Here is a 15,423-nt window from a genome sequence, read left to right on the forward strand (position 1 = left end):
TAAAGGTCGCAGCTCGGAGCCTTGTGTCTGGAGCCCGAAGGCTGATGTTGGTGCATATCACAACTCGGGCCTTCGGATTTCGGGCCTCGAGCCCCAGGCCCGAAACATGATTTCCGAGTCCGCATCCGTCCCCCAACACAATAAACCAACAGATCCGCCAACGATCAGTCCCATCTTGTCATCATAAGCACGGACACCGAAAGCATCGAAAGCGCGCTCAGGTGTGTTCTGCTCCTTTGACCGAAAGGAGAGCTTGTTGCCTAAGCTTGAAATTGCAATCAAGGGCAGCTTGAGCTTGGGCGTCATTTTAGCACAGCTACGTTCACTTACAGAAGGTCTGCCGAAGCGCGCAAGGCTGAACCTCCTCACTTACGGCATCTCGATCATCCATTGGTCGTCCTGCATGCCCCAAATGGACTGACTCGACGTCCATCACTATCCATAGGGGATGGTATCTATTCTATGTGTGCTTAAGGTACCAGTTAATGTGCATATTCAGACTCAATGCCGTCCAACCGCCCCGTTTATTCATGCGTCAGATGCTCTGACAGGAAGGTCAAATGTGATCGGGATTACCCGTGCGGTGCTTGCAAGAAGCACAATGTTGAGTGCACATATCGACCGGCCCGCCACTCTCGGAAGAGGTTGAAGCTTCTGGAACGCGATGCTCTGATAGATCGTGTCCAGCAATATGAAGCGTTCATCAAAGAACAAGGCTTCCACCCAGAGGCGGTCTCCCGCCCCGGGACCGTCCTATCAGGTGACGCGGAGGAAACCCAAAGCCCGCAAACCGACCGCGGCTCGCAACAACCAGAACCATCTTTGGCTGGTCCGGAGGCGAGGGAACATTTCAGCAGAGGCCAAACTGGCTCTGACAGACAACGGGTGCACTTTGTGGACAAGTAAGGTTTCCGCACTATTTCCTAATGTCTACTGACAATTCTGCAGTAGCTTGATGACGCGGATAGCAAAAGAGGTACGTTATAGCAATAGTTGTGGCCAATAATCCTTGTAGGCGCTGTGGAATGTTGTGCTGACCAGCTTTCAGTTGCCCGAGACCAAAAAAGACACTCACGATTTGTCGGATGAGCTGAGTGACGGAGAACATTCAGAGAACAGTTCCGACTTGCTCATGGGGGTATGTCCATGCCATAGTAGCAGATATACACACCCGTCCACCGACCAAATCAATGAGCTCTGGCAAATCTTCCTTGAGAATGTTGAACCCCTTACCAAGATTGTACACGCCCCTTCGTTACAATTGGCGATCAATGAGGCTATTGACAACATACCTGCTGTTCCACGAAGCTTCCATGCACTCATGTTCGCAATATACAGCACAGCAATTCTATCCTTGACCGAGACCGAGTGCCAGGAACGATTCGGTCAATCTCGGCGCAACCTGTTGTCCAATTATGTCGCCTCAACCAAGAAGGCATTAGCAAGGGCAGACTTTATGAACTCGAAAAACCTTGTAGTGCTGCAAGCTCTGACCCTACATATCCTTTCAATTCGAGACACTTCCAGCCCACGATCAATATGGACATTGACGGGCGTTGCACTCCGGATTGCAGAAGCCATCGGTCTACGTCAAAATGCAACCCTACTGGCGCTTGCACCTTTCGAAGCCGAAATCTGGCGCAGGATCTGGAGCTGCTTGAAGATGCACGACAACCGTGCCGCTGAAATGTGTGGTCTACCTACTTTCCAACCCCTGAATGGGGACATCCACATGACCGGGACACTCACAAATACTGATGATGCGGACATCTACCCTGGCATGCCGGCCCCCCCGTCAGACTCTTCTAAGCCCACTGACATGATATTTTGTGCTGTCCAGTCGGAATTCTTTGCCTTTGCTGGACGAATGGCGTCCATCAATCGCAAGGCGTGCGGACCGAACTTTGTCGCCGACATCTTCGCGACCAAGGAAAGTGTCATGCCGAACGACGATGCGATCCAAGAACTGCAGAACCATATCGAAACCAAGTATCTCCGCTATTGCGAACCGTCGGATCCTTTGCACCTTACAACAGTTCTCTTCGCCCGGTATTCCTTGAACGTATGTCGCTTTATGGCTCGACATCCAAGGAAGTGGAAGAATCGATTACAGGTGCCAGAATCGGAGCGGAAGTACGTTTGGAATGTCAGTCTGAAGCTGCTGGAGCAATTCGACATGATTCAGTCAAGCCCACATGTCCGCCAGTTTTCCTGGAACTTCGCCTACTATCTGAAATGGTCGGCTTTCGTTCATGTACTTGACACTCTCCGGGTTGAACCCCTTGTGGTGGATTCCTCCAAGGCATGGCGGTTGGTGGAGACGACGTTCCAAAATAACCCAGCAATGATGACAGATACTGAGAGAACCTTATACGTTGCGGTTGGCAACCTATGCTTGAAAGCCTTCAAGGCGCGAGAGATAGCGATGGCCAGGGAAGGAATCGTAAGCGGCGATGTTCCACCCTTCATCCACCAACTCCGGCAGATCCAAGAAACCGCTCGGCTCCGATTGCAAACCAAACTGTCGTTGCGTAGGCAAGGAAAGGATTCTCGTTTCAAAATCAGCGGCACTGAGACACCTCCAGCCACGAAGTCGTCCCCAGATTGTGCGCGCGATCAATCTGCAAGCAACAGACCACCGCGATCGCACGCCTTGAATCAACAAAACTCGCCACATGAACCTGATAGCAGCAGAAGTTGCTTGATCGACGTCTCCGCATCTGAGACTGGTATGCCATCCAGCATGCTAGACGAGGATCCGAACTCGCTGCTGCCCCAGAATCAAGACATGGAAGAGCTCATCTCGGAAGGTATTGACTGGACCCAATGGGATTCATGGCTGAGCGGCACAGATTTTCAGATGGGCACCATTTGAAGATTGCTCATGTGCTTGACACAGAAGCATTCCCTTTCCGGAGCGCTGGTGGAGTTAACACAATATCAAGCGCCAAGCGCGATGAAGATAAGCCTGTCTAAGGCCAACCAGATGACCGCCATCCAAAGGCACAGGCTCAATCTTTTGATACCCGCGAGTATGGTCGAAGTCGGTGGCTCTGCTCGGTTGTCCGCATCAACCCACAACTGTCGCAGCCACTTTAACTGCTGATTCCTGGGCTTGGGACTGATGATATGAGGACAACAATCTTCCTCCGTTACAAAACAGAAGGTCCTTCCTCTCGCAGTCCCCATGGCTTTCACTACAAACTCTCTTGCTGTCTCACATTCTAGGCAGTCGTGATGGCGCAGTCTCTGCCTCAGAATCTTTCCGATCTCGGGATGTGCTACAAACGAGGCATCAGAGCGGAATGACACCTTTGTGCTTCGAGGAATAGGAAGACCCAACCTTGCGCGATCTACAATCCACTGGACCCGACTTTGAATGGTAGTTTCACGGTCGAGTAACCCGTGGAAGTATGGATGGCAGAGTTTCAAAGCCAGCACATCTGGGTAGCTTAGCTCCTGGGTAACCATGAGGTGGAGCTCGGGTGGCAATGCAAGAATCGGCGGGTGGTTTCTCGATTCCGCTCGAGAAAGACGCAAAGAGAGCTGGGCCTGGGATGGTAGGTTTGAAGAGACGGGTGGCAACGCCATGGCTATGGAAAGTAGTCTGCTCCGTCCTGGGGATTCGCTGTTGATGCGAGACTGCCGTGCCCCTTCACAGCAGTGTTGGTGCGCAAGAACAAGAATACATGAACAGTCCCCTGCATCAAGGAGATACGGAACTTAATCTGGAAGCCGATCAGGCTGCAGTATTGGAATTGTCCTTTTTGCTGGGGCACTTCCGACAAACCTTTCTGCCTGGCAAGGCTGAGCAAATAGGGGACACGTCGTACTTACCCCATCCTCCAGGCACGCTGACGCCCGTATTCCTGCTAGAGTTCCACTCGCCTTGAGAGAGCATAGTCCGATGCCTCATGTCTTGCGTTAGAGCTCTACTGAACTTTGTTTCCTGCCACGGGTATTCATTGTTACACGGTGGCCCTTGTGGCCACGGTGGGAAAATTCGGGTTCCACGGAATACACTTGTGAAGACTACGACCCCAGACGCAATGTATGGCGCCAGAATTGAGGTAAACACGACCCGAAGGTTAATCCTTCAGCTTCAAGCACCTGCTGGAGTCGCCTGCGTAGCACATACGACCAGTCTGTAGTACATACTCTCACTGGCAGTACCTGCCATGCTATTTGTAGAAGTGCGGCATACGTTGTCTGCCCAACCGTAGGACCGTCCGGTGCAGTATTGGTCCAAACTGCGCATTGCCTCAATCCTCAATTGTGGACAAATGGAACACATCTCCCTCCGTCTAATCACATTGAATTGCAAGCTGCAACATAGCATGCCTATATGCGATGCTGCCTTTGGAAGTCTCTTGGATGTGTCTTCTGAGCCGCGTGTGCTGCGTACCCTTCTCTACTTGCTCTGCACTTCCCCCGGCTCCGGGCCATGTTCAGCAGATATAGCCTGAATTCGACCTCCGAGGAGCTTTAGCCTAACTCTGGGATGGGCCGCCGGCACAACGCCTGAATATCCTGGCCGACAGCTACATCGATCAACGTCTACCTTCCTTTCTTGAAAACCCTGTTGAAGACCGATCGCCACTCGATCGGCAACCAGCCAAAAAGCAGTGTTTGTGGGGGTCCGCCACATATGGGATTGTTCCATGAGGTGGATTGTGACCTGTGGTATGGATATTTCGAGCTCGCACGAGTCAATGTTCCGGGGAGTTTGTTTCCAGCCACCACTACAGTGATCACTGCTTCAATGTGACGGTAGGTGGACCTTGTATATGTATAAATGGTCAAGGTAAGCGCCAGGTTCGGACATGGACAAGCTCTTCTCCACAGGCATAGGTCGCCATGAAGATTGTTCTTTGTGTGCTGTTTGGTCTCAGCCTCGTCTCCGCAGAAAATGGCATCAATGCCTGGCTGCGTTATGCGCCCCTCCCTGGGACAGGCCCTCCTCCTTCTTTGCCAACTCACATCATTGCTATAAACTCTACCGCTGATGGCCCGATTCATGTGGCCGGTTCTGAGCTCCAAAGAGGTATTCAAGGGATTTTTGGCAAGAACGTCGACGTTTTGAATCAGAGCTCAAAGGTTGCATCGTCCATTGTGGTTGCCACTGTCGATGACTATGTCAAAACGTATGGGAACTCGGCCAAGTTTCCACAGCTCCAGAACGATGGATTCTGGTTGAACACAACAGGTCCGGCTGTACAGATCCTGGGACAGAATGAACGTGGGGCTCTCTATGGCGCCTTCGAATACCTCTCCATGCTTGCTCAAGGTAACTTCTCGAAAGTTGCCTATGCCACAAACCCAAGCGCGCCGATCCGATGGGTCAACCAATGGGACAATCTCGACGGCTCTATCGAGCGAGGGTATGGTGGCCCTTCGATATTCTTCGCAAATGGTCTGGTCGTCAACAACCTGACTCGGGTTTCGGAATACGCGCGTTTACTGGCCTCCATCCGCGTCAACGGCATCATTGTGAACAATGTTAATGCAAATGCCTCGCTCCTCAGCCCGGCGAATGTCGAAGGCTTAGGCCGGCTAGCTGATGCCTTCCGACCATATGGAGTTCAGGTAGGCATATCGTTGAACTTTGCCTCCCCGACTGCCTCGCTTGTCTATGGCAACCTCAGCACCTTCGATCCGCTTGACCCCAGTGTGATTGCGTGGTGGACAAATGTTACCGACACAATCTACCGCGGTATTCCGGACATGGCTGGGTATCTTGTCAAAGCAAATTCCGAAGGCCAACCAGGGCCGCTCACATACAATCGGACTCTCGCAGACGGCGCCAACCTGTTCGCTCGTGCTCTGCAACCTCACCAAGGCGTACTCATGTTCCGAGCCTTTGTCTACGACAACCACATCAATGAATCAAATTGGAAAAACGATCGTGCCAACGCTGCAGTGGACTTCTTCCGCGGGCTAGATGGAAAATTCGAGAGTAATGTTGTTGTCCAGATAAAGTACGGTCCCATCGACTTCCAGGTGCGCGAGCCGGCATCTCCGCTCTTTACGTACTTGACGAACACCAGCACGGCCATTGAGCTCCAAGTGACGCAGGAGTACCTTGGACAGCAGTGTCATCTGGTGTACATTCCTCCTCTGTGGAAAACGATCTTGGATTTCGATATGCGGGCTAATCACACATCTTCTCGTGTCCGGGACATCATCTCTGGTCAACGCTTCAACCGCCCTCTTGGTGGCTATGCAGCTGTCGTCAACGTGGGAACCAACACCACGTGGTTGGGCAGTCATCTGTCGATGTCAAACCTGTACGGCTACGGCCGACTGGCGTGGAATCCTGCGGATGACGCACAAAGCATCCTGCAAGACTGGATTCGCCTGACCTTTGGCCCAGATCCGGCAGTCATAAAGACCATCACCGATATGTCCATGGCGTCGTGGCCAGCATATGAGAACTACACCGGGAACTTGGGCATCCAGACGCTCACGGATATTCTGTATACGCATTTTGGACCGAATCCGGCGTCGCAAGACGGTAATGGTTGGGGCCAGTGGACGCGGGCGGACCACAAAACGATCGGCATGGACCGGACTGTCAGCAATGGCACGGGGTTCGCGGGGCAGTATCCGGCCGAAGTGGCTGCCATGTATGAGAACATTAGCACCACTCCCGACGATCTTTTGTTGTGGTTCCACCATGTCAACTACACCCAACGTCTACACTCGGGCAAGACCGTGATCCAGCATTTTTACGATGCCCACTATGCAGGCGCGGACACAGCACAGACATTTCCAACACAATGGGAGAGCCTCAAGGGCAAGGTTGACGAGCAGAGGTACAACGAGACCCTTTTCCGCCTGGTCTATCAGGCGGGTCACTCAATAGTCTGGCGCGACGCCATCAACGACTTCTACCATAACCTCTCTGGCATCGAAGACTCAGCCGGCCGTGTTGGTCATCATCCCTGGCGAGTTGAGGCGGAAAGTATGACTCTCGAAGGCTACAAAGTGTACAATGTGGACCCCTTCGAGACCGCCTCCAACACCAAAGCAATTGTCACATCGAAGAACTCCACAACAGGCACAGCAATGACGACCCTGACCTTCCCCAACGGAACGTACGATGTGGCTGTACAGTATTTTGACATGATAGGAGGCAAATCTCAGTGGACGTTGTCTTTGAACAACCACACTGTGGGCAGCTGGGTCGGCAACAATGAAGACCTCCTGGGCCATGCACCCTCGACCTATCTCGATGGCCACTCGGCCACGAGGATCACATTCCACAACGTCACCGTACACAAGGGAGATGAGTTGAAAATTACCGGTATCCCCGATGGCATTGAACCCGCGCCTGTGGACTATGTCGTCGTGTTGCCGAAGGGCATTGTTGACTGAGAAAATTCCCAATATGCAGGGCTGACAGAGCAAGCGGCTGTAGACTGGGATATGCATGAGTGAAGACGTATACGCTTGTATGAGGAATGATACTAATGGCTCTAAAAGTTGATAAACTCAACCGACCGAGGATCTTGCATGATGAACGCGAGCTTGAATTATTTGCTGTCAGGAGACTCTAACCAAAGGCATTCCATTTACAGCTTATCATTGCTGGATCAATCATGAGCCTATTTCCCTACCCTTTTCCTGATTGTGTTGCCACCACGCCTAGATGGACATGAATAGTTTTCGAATAAGCAGAGAACACTGTACTCTGTAGGTCCGCACGTTTCTAAGCCAAGACAGATATGACACCAGGCAGCCTTATCCCCGGCACCTCCGCCCATCGTAGTTTGGCAGTGAGTAGCTTCTAAGCGTGGAAAAAATCAGTCCGGATTCTCCCATCGCGCTGCCCTGAGTCGTGCATCTGCGAGTCGGATAAAATACTGTAGTACCCAGGCTTGCACTTGCATCCGGCCGAAAATATTCGAGTATCGTTGACAGATTACGGATCGAGCGGGTCGACATTTTGCGGCACAAGTTCGACGATATACCCATCCTAGAAAAAAGACCAGGTTGTTAATTAGTCAGTGGATTCACACTCAGCCACAGCTGGGTATACACATGATAAAGACCAGAGATGCCCCCCGTGAAGCGAAGCAAAGCCAAGCAAAGCAAACCAGAATTTTGTCGAGACTCACCGGATCCCTCACAAAAGCAATCTTCTCAAAAACCTTCTTATACTCGGGATGAATCTCCGTATCCGTGCCCCTAACTTCGACCCCGACACCCCTTTGATTTTCCCAATCCGAAATCGGAATCGATTCACGCGTAGCAACGCCCGAATCTTTGAGGACTGGCACGCCGTGACTTTTCAATCGATCCAGCGCTTTCGGGACATCAGGGACCGTGAACCCCAAGTGTCCGAATCCCAAGTGGGGCGGCACATTCCCCGTCCCCGTGGCATAGTGGTCCTTGTCTTGAGTTTCCGAACCATGCACATGGTACAGTTCGAGCAGACCTAGTGTGTGTTGCAGGTTGGCGGCGGTTTCGGCGCCGAACAGAGGTAAGTTACTGCGATGGGCGTCGGTCTGTGGGTAGCCTAGGTAGTAGATGGTGAAGGGGCCGACGTTCATGGTGAATACCGTGCGCATTCCCATGAGGGTGATGTAGAAGTGTAAGCTGGCGCTGGGGTCGCGGATCCGTAGCATCATGTGGTTTAGCTTGTAGCCTATTGTGGCGTCGGTGGGAGGGAGGGGTGGGTCGGTGTGGTTGCCGTTGGGGAGGAAGACGCCGTGGGGAAAGGGGGATGGGTTGGATGATTGAGGTTGAGAATGAGAATGAGATTCAGGGCCTGATTGAGATTGGGGTTCTGATGATGATGCCATGATGGTTGGTACCTTGATCGGCAGGCACTGTACTGGGTGGGAGGGGGTGGTGTTGTCGCTCGCTGGGTAGCAACGCGGCTGGTTTTTGACGCTGGCCGCGTAATTGTCCCTTCCTGTATGTATGTATACTCTGGCGACGGACAATAGATGAGATGGCTGACTGAATGACCAAAGAAGAGACACTGCGCCGATGCAATTCAATGCAATTCGATTCCGTTGACGTCCTTGTTGTTCACAGGTGAAAAAGACTCGTGTAGCAAGTAAACACTCAGATTGGTATTAATTGCTGAGCAAACTTATCAACACCGACGTGTCGAGTTGAAATTGTTGGAGCTTTCAAGTGGTTTGCGAGTCGAGGAGTCCAACGAAAACAGTTTCTTTTCTCAGATCGAGGGGACTGTCCTTCAATTAACTGTCCAGTCAGTCTGATATCATATGTCCAAGGTTTACGAACAAAATGTAGAACAAATACCGAGTGGTCCGTAACAAACAATATATACTCCTCCTCCTCCTCCTCTATCATCGTGACAGCTTGGACTCAACCGGCTTCGGAGGTCCTACCGTACTTCATTAACACATGGTTCCCCACATTATAGTACTCGGAAGTGTACAAATGGTACAATAATGTAATAAATGCCGAAAGGCGGCAAATACCCATGCAGCATGCAGGGCCTGAATGATTCCGTGGAGAAGGATGCGGGTTGCGGGGCCTCGATGTCGCCAAGTTCGGAATTGCCCCAGCAAAACTCGGCAGAACGAGGCTGAGATCTTGACAAGGCTGGCGATGACGGGGCTGATCAATTGTACTGCTCGCAGTGACTTTTAGGCCACTCACATACTGGCCGTGCCAGTGGTTGAAGGGCACGCAGCCTTCAAATTGCAGAACCGCGGCTCACGAGGCTGCCTGATGGACCGGGGCAGACGCACCTACCCCGTCAGCAAAGCATGTCCAGAGATGTTCCTGCCATCAGAGTGTCATGTCCGATGGCATGAATACATAGTATATATAAACTGCCCACTCACCTCAATGCTCCATCATATCTTCTCTTCTCCAGCAGACCACCACCACCATCACCATCACCATGCCTCCCACTGTCTTCAAGAGAAGGCGGGTTTCTGGTTCGTGGTGGTGCTGAATGCGCCTGTGCATGTGAAACTGACCAATTTGACTGTGCAGACGTGTCCCTGATGACCCGATCGTGCCACCATGGCCGTCTGCACAAACCTTCCCCCCTCGAGTCGAGGAACCCAATCCCACCGCTCCAACAGAGAGAGCCTAAGCGCCGCCTCTCCCACAGATGGCTTCGCCGCCCAACCGACAACTGCCGATGTGATCCCAGATATCGCGGGACACATCGAGACACGCCTCCGGGCGCTGTTCAAACAGCTATCGGATGATCCCGATCTTTGGGGCGCCGGCGAAGCACCGGGTGCGGATACCTTTCGACGCAGAGAGGCGCAATAGCCAGTGCTAGTCGCGCTGGTGCCAAAAGCCCGGGCAGACTGTGGCGGATACAATGGGACAGAGTGTCCCCGCCGGTGCCTGTTGGATGACGAGGCAGACGACGATTTAGATCAATATGCCCTTCGGGAGACCTGGCAACGAGGCTGCCCGAAGGTCCATGGTCGTTCGTCTGCTGGCTTTCTCCAAGATCCGACGGTCGAACACTGGGATTTCCTCGACCAAGACACCCAATCATCGGCAAATGTCGTGATGCACCCGTTCTCCCATGGTGACTCGATGGCCAAACCAGCGCAATGCAGAACATGCAGAACATGCGGATGGGTTTGACAAGACGGAAATGGCTCCCAACATGCAAAACGTTTACAGATAAAGGCCAAAATCTAATTTGTATACAGTATCAATGGAGTCTATACTAGTACACCATCTCTCTCTAACCATAACTATTGCCCCTTTCGGCAATCGCCCTAGACATGGTATTTGCAAACCTCGACACCAAATCGGTATCCAACTTGGCCGTTTCAATGGCCTGCAAAACATGCTTGATTCCCACGCCGACCTCCTCACTCCTGGTGATATCTTTAATCTCAGAGATGGCTCTGGAGGTATCCTGGGGCGCAAACGCCTTGGACTCCTTCATGACATGTTCGAGCTCTTCATAGGTCCTGACATTTGCAATGGGTATATCCGAGTTGAAGTGACGCCAGAAGTCCAGTTGCTGCAAGACACTCCGCTGTGTCGCCGTCACGATAATCAACAGACTGCGTCCTGGAGGCGGGGCTTTGCGCAAGAGTGCCACGACCGTCTTGAGAATGGGATTGCTGAATCGAGGACCTATCGGTGTCCATTCGATGTATTCTTCCACATCGTCCAAGACAACAACGCTCATGGGACTCTTGTATGCGTCCATAAAGACCTTGCTGAGATAGGATATTTTCTGGCTTTCGCTCATTTCCAGCGTGTCCTTGGTGCTGATCAGCTTGATGAACGGATACCCAGAGTCAATGGCAATCTTGGCCGCCAATGCCGTCTTTCCACAACCCGGTGGGCCGTGGAGACAGACGGAAAACAAGGGAGTCGATTGTGGCTGTCGCACTTGTTCGACAAACAGTTTCCCTTCTTCCAACACGTCCTTGATGTATTGCGAATAGTGGATGACTCCTCCTCGTAAGCAGTACGACAATTCCTCCTCCGACACGCCAAAGGCGGGCTTGACTTCTTCCAGGGCATTTTCAAAATCCGCTCGTTTCACCTTCATGTCGGCCACGTCGTCGGTGATTCCGGCCATGGTCCCGACTTTGATGTGCCGACTAAATGCAAATGATGTGGCCGACTTGACCAGACCACCAATTTCAGCGCCCGAAAAGTTCTTCGTCTTGCGAGCAAGTTCAAGCAGATCAACATCCGGATCTAGGACCTTGTTGTCCCGCATCTTTTGGGTGTGAATCTTCAGGATCTGCGCTCGGCCATGTTCGTCGGGAAGAGAGATCTCCATGTGCAACTCCAGACGACCAGGACGTAGGAGAGCATCATCAATCATATCCTTTCGGTTCGTCATACCAATCAACAAAATATTGTTGAGTTGGTCGACACCGTCGAGTTTGGAAAGCAGCTGGTTGACAACACTGTCGCCAACGCCCGTGCCGCCTCCGGCTCCACTACCTCTCTGCTTGCACACGGCGTCGAGTTCGTCGAAGATGATGATATGGAGTCCGGACTCATCGCCTTTCTCCTTATACTCCTTCTCCGCGTCGGCGAACAGCTTTCGGATATTTTCTTCCGACTGACCAACGTATTTGTTGAGGACCTCGGGCCCATTGATGACCTTTGGTTCTCGAGCATTCAACATCTTGCCGATCTGGCGAGCAATCAAAGTCTTTCCTGTTCCTGGCGGGCCATACAATAAAATGCCTTTGACATGCTGGATACCCAGCTTCTCAACCAGTCCGGGAGGGAATACACGAGAGGCGAAAGCTCTTCGGAAGATAGTGACGAACTCGGCATCGAGACCACCTATGCCCATGTCCTCGAACTTAAAATCCGGGGCAATAATGGAATTGGCCGCGGGTCTCCTCGTGGATGCTTTCAGATTGATGGGCGACTTGCCATCTTTGAAGAAGTTGATCTGCGTCTGCGGAGTCAAGATACCCCTGGCGCCGGGGTCAGAGGTCGTAGGGGCGGACTTTTCACTCAAGTCTGCTAATTGTACAGTCTTGACCTGGAGGTTGAGAGGGATGCTCTTCAAGTCCATCAGGAATCTCTGGCCAGGTGCAAACATCTGGCTGTTGAACAACTAGACACAAAACCTCAGTGGGGGATTCTCGACATGTGGCTTCCGAGTATATCATACCTTGGTAATTTCCCTCGCAAGATCATCTTGGTCATATGGCGTATCTGTGACCTTTCTCGTACTTGCAAAGCCAATTTCAATGTCCATTGATCCAATGTACGCTTGATTGCCCTGGCTGAAGGGGTCGTACACTTCAGCCTGTACCTGGTCCGTCAAAGCAACACCCATCCACGATCTCTGCGGTTCCGACAATCCGATCAATCCTCGCGGAAATGAATCCAGCGGCCGCGCGGATACGACGTACATGCCGTTGATGAGGAGGAAAATGTCTGTGCCATCGCGAGAAGGAGGAAGGTCCTGCGTCGACACTGCGACCAGATTTCGAAATGTGTACGAGTTGTCTGGGCTTTTTGCGGGCTGTAGAATCATTGTGTGTCCGCCTCCGCCTCCTGGGCGACCCCCACCTTTACTTGGACTGTTCTGATGGCCCATGGGTCGCGGTGGCATGTTTCTGGCAGGGAGCGCAGGGCTGCCATTGCCATATCCTTGAGGTTGTCGGGTCGGAGGTGTATCGTAGCCTCCGTTCATGGGTGTATCATAACTGCCGCCGCCGCCGCCATAGCCTGGCCTGGGACTGCCTCGGTTGGGAGAGCCATAGGGATCTCGGGGAGGTTGTTGAGGCTGCTGGCCGCCGCCGAAGAGGTTATTCCTGTTGAGAAACGACATTTCCAAGTATTGTGAGATATAGGGGCGTTCTCAGAAATGGGGTGAGAGAGCACTCCTTTACAGGCGCCTGCCTGTAAAGATGTTCGAACGAATCCGGCCGCCTGCGCTGATGCTGACCAAGAGGGAGGGCGGACACTCAGGCGCCGGGGGTGGAAATGTGAAACTGTGATGCCTCAAATTCTCACCATGCACGGTATTTGGCCCTAGAGGACGGTCGAAACTCAGTATGAAACAACTCTTTGCCTTGTGCAGTCAGTCTCGACTTTCGCTGTTGTTGTCTGGGTTCTCGGGGCCGCGGTCATTCCGCAACAGTGTCTCCAACAATGATGATGATAACGCCGCTCTAACCTACGCCACAGTCCCAGCCGACCTACGTTGTACTAGTATGTGGCGCCTCGCTTAGTCATCAATGTGTTTGTCAAGTTTGCTCTTCCCGTCTCAACCTTGTGGTTCGGCTCCCCGCGACATGCAATTGTCCCTGGTCAGTCTGATAATACAGCCTGTATGCTCAAAGCCCCAAACGGCTTCTTGTCAAGGCAACGATACCTAGATAATGATGTACACCGCCTGGGCTGCTGTCTAAAGCCCTGCCCTGGGCATCCCCGACATGACGCCGAATCACCGCGACAGCGACACCCGCCGTTGATCTCAACCCAGGGCAGGCCAGCCCTCCGCACCGCACCGCAAACAGGTCTGGCTGTCTGTCATCGTCATCATGCCCCTCCATCTTCTAGGCAAAAAATCATGGAACGTATACAACCCCGCCGCCATCGAGCGAGTCCGCCGCGACGAAGCAGAAGCGCAACGGCAGGCCGAGGAGCGCGAAAAGAAAGCCTTACGAGATGAAGCGGACGAGCGAGTCCGATTACTACGTGGGGGCGCACCACAGCCATCGGACGACTCAGTCAAGACAATACAGGTACAGTCACAAGACAGCGCTCCACGTCCAGCACATCGGATCCAAAAGCGTCGCTTGGCCGGCGAAGACGACACGGACTGCGATATCCGAATCGCGCGGGAAAGACAGGTAGCAACGACCTTGTCGCTCAAACGGCAAGGACCTGACGAAAAAGAGGAAGATGACTCGATCGTCGACTCCAATGGAAACATTTCCTTAATCCCAGTCCGACATCAACATCAACAACAACTCCACAACGACTCCTCCGGATCCGCTGCCAGAAAGAACTCGAAAATCGACGAAGATCCATATACCGTCTATCTGTCCCATGCTGCAGGAAAAGACAAAGACTTAGCCACTAGCAAACCGTGGTATTATGGAGGAAGTAGTACTGGTAACGATGGTCTGTTGACACGTGCAAAATGGGGCGACGACTCTGATCGTCGACGAGAGCGTGAATCCGCCCGGATAGCCAGTCAGGATCCCCTTGCCATGATGAAACGGGGTGTCAGGCAGTTACGTGAAGCGGAGAAACAGCGACAAAAGTGGATGGAGCAGCGGGAACGGGATTTGCGCGAAGTTGAGGATCTGGCTGTTGCGGCGGGGCCAAGGAGAGACAAAAACAGAAACATGGATGATGATGGTGAGAGTCAGGATAGGCACCACCACCACCATCACCGGAGAAGAAGAAAGAGGCGAGATGATAACGACGGTGATGGCGGTGGTAGAGATGCAGAAGAAACAATTAGTGGACGGCGAAGAAGGAGAGACAAAAGCAAACAGCGAGACGATGACAGCCGCGATACAACTCACAAATCAAAAGACGTCGATGAAGATAGCCTCGATGGATTCAATTTGGACGAAGGCTATACCAATACCACGACTACCGAGCGCCGCGACCGGGATCGAGATCGAGATCGAGATCGGAATCGGGAACGCAGCCCCAATAATGATGGAAATGGAGACGACAAAGGCGGACGTTTGGAGGACGACCGTCACCATCGTCGCCATGACCGCCACCGACATGGTCATCGACACCGCTCTCAGCGTGACGATAGTCCTCATCATCACCACCGCCATCGTCGGCGGAGCCCTGATGAGTGAGATGTTTAATGATAATATGATGACATGCATGATACCCTACAAGTACTAGCAAGACATTAATGACTACGGTATACTAGAATAACTTCATATCTTTCGCCCTGCATTCCACCTTCGAGGCGCCAATTCAGTCTACCCG

General features: G+C 52.5%; 6 protein-coding genes across 6 annotated transcripts; 3 read left to right on the forward strand and 3 right to left on the reverse strand.

The window, feature by feature from the left end:
- Nucleotides 1-504: 504 nt before the first annotated feature.
- Nucleotides 505-2,875, forward strand: HMPREF1120_02434 (mitogen-activated protein kinase kinase kinase; the record flags this gene model as incomplete). The annotated part of the gene is made up of 3 exons (XM_009156476.1): nt 505-902; nt 949-976; nt 1,016-2,875. The coding sequence occupies 3 exons, from the start codon at nt 505-507 to the stop codon at nt 2,873-2,875; spliced, it is 2,286 nt and encodes a 761-aa protein (XP_009154724.1).
- Nucleotides 1,464-3,938, reverse strand: HMPREF1120_02435 (uncharacterized protein). Its single transcript, XM_009156477.1, has 2 exons — nt 3,838-3,938; nt 1,464-3,728 (listed from the first exon to the last, which is right to left on the reverse strand). Exon 2 carries the CDS (start codon nt 3,589-3,591, stop codon nt 2,941-2,943), a length of 651 nt encoding a protein of 216 aa, XP_009154725.1. The 5' UTR covers nt 3,592-3,728; nt 3,838-3,938; the 3' UTR covers nt 1,464-2,940.
- Nucleotides 3,939-4,857: 919 nt separating this feature from the next.
- On the forward strand, nt 4,858-7,377 carry HMPREF1120_02436 (alpha-glucuronidase A; the record flags this gene model as incomplete). Its single annotated transcript, XM_009156478.1, has 1 exon — nt 4,858-7,377. One exon carries the CDS (start codon nt 4,858-4,860, stop codon nt 7,375-7,377), a length of 2,520 nt encoding a protein of 839 aa, XP_009154726.1.
- A 56-nt stretch (nt 7,378-7,433) lies between these two features.
- HMPREF1120_02437 (lactoylglutathione lyase) lies at nt 7,434-9,670 on the reverse strand. Its single transcript, XM_009156479.1, has 4 exons — nt 9,643-9,670; nt 9,280-9,585; nt 8,121-9,219; nt 7,434-7,978 (listed from the first exon to the last, which is right to left on the reverse strand). Exons 3-4 carry the CDS (start codon nt 8,805-8,807, stop codon nt 7,925-7,927), a joined length of 741 nt encoding a protein of 246 aa, XP_009154727.1. The 5' UTR covers nt 8,808-9,219; nt 9,280-9,585; nt 9,643-9,670; the 3' UTR covers nt 7,434-7,924.
- A 944-nt stretch (nt 9,671-10,614) lies between these two features.
- On the reverse strand, nt 10,615-13,611 carry HMPREF1120_02438 (vesicle-fusing ATPase). Its single transcript, XM_009156480.1, has 2 exons — nt 12,620-13,611; nt 10,615-12,562 (listed from the first exon to the last, which is right to left on the reverse strand). The coding sequence occupies exons 1-2, from the start codon at nt 13,283-13,285 to the stop codon at nt 10,703-10,705; spliced, it is 2,526 nt and encodes an 841-aa protein (XP_009154728.1). The 5' UTR covers nt 13,286-13,611; the 3' UTR covers nt 10,615-10,702.
- Nucleotides 13,612-14,000: 389 nt separating this feature from the next.
- HMPREF1120_02439 (uncharacterized protein) lies at nt 14,001-15,287 on the forward strand (the record flags this gene model as incomplete). Its single annotated transcript, XM_009156481.1, has 1 exon — nt 14,001-15,287. The coding sequence occupies one exon, from the start codon at nt 14,001-14,003 to the stop codon at nt 15,285-15,287; it is 1,287 nt and encodes a 428-aa protein (XP_009154729.1).
- Between the last annotated feature and the right edge of the window lie 136 nt (nt 15,288-15,423).

This window comes from Exophiala dermatitidis (genome assembly GCF_000230625.1).
Source record: "Exophiala dermatitidis NIH/UT8656 unplaced genomic scaffold supercont1.2, whole genome shotgun sequence".
NCBI classification, from domain to species: Eukaryota; Fungi; Ascomycota; class Eurotiomycetes; order Chaetothyriales; family Herpotrichiellaceae; genus Exophiala; species Exophiala dermatitidis.

What these genes read in the sequence shown, in the direction of transcription:
- HMPREF1120_02435 (XM_009156477.1), bottom strand. Translation starts at nt 3,591, where the DNA reads ATGGCGTTGCCACCCGTCTCTTCAAACCTACCATCCCAGGCCCAGCTC.
- HMPREF1120_02437 (XM_009156479.1), bottom strand. Translation starts at nt 8,807, where the DNA reads ATGGCATCATCATCAGAACCCCAATCTCAATCAGGCCCTGAATCTCAT. An exon ending in TTGCTTTTGTGAGGGATCCG is followed by an intron (nt 7,979 to 8,120) that starts GTGAGTCTCGAC and finishes TCTTTTTTCTAG; the next exon opens with GATGGGTATATCGTCGAACT.
- HMPREF1120_02438 (XM_009156480.1), bottom strand. Translation starts at nt 13,285, where the DNA reads ATGTCGTTTCTCAACAGGAATAACCTCTTCGGCGGCGGCCAGCAGCCT. An exon ending in TTGCGAGGGAAATTACCAAG is followed by an intron (nt 12,563 to 12,619) that starts GTATGATATACT and finishes TTTTGTGTCTAG; the next exon opens with TTGTTCAACAGCCAGATGTT.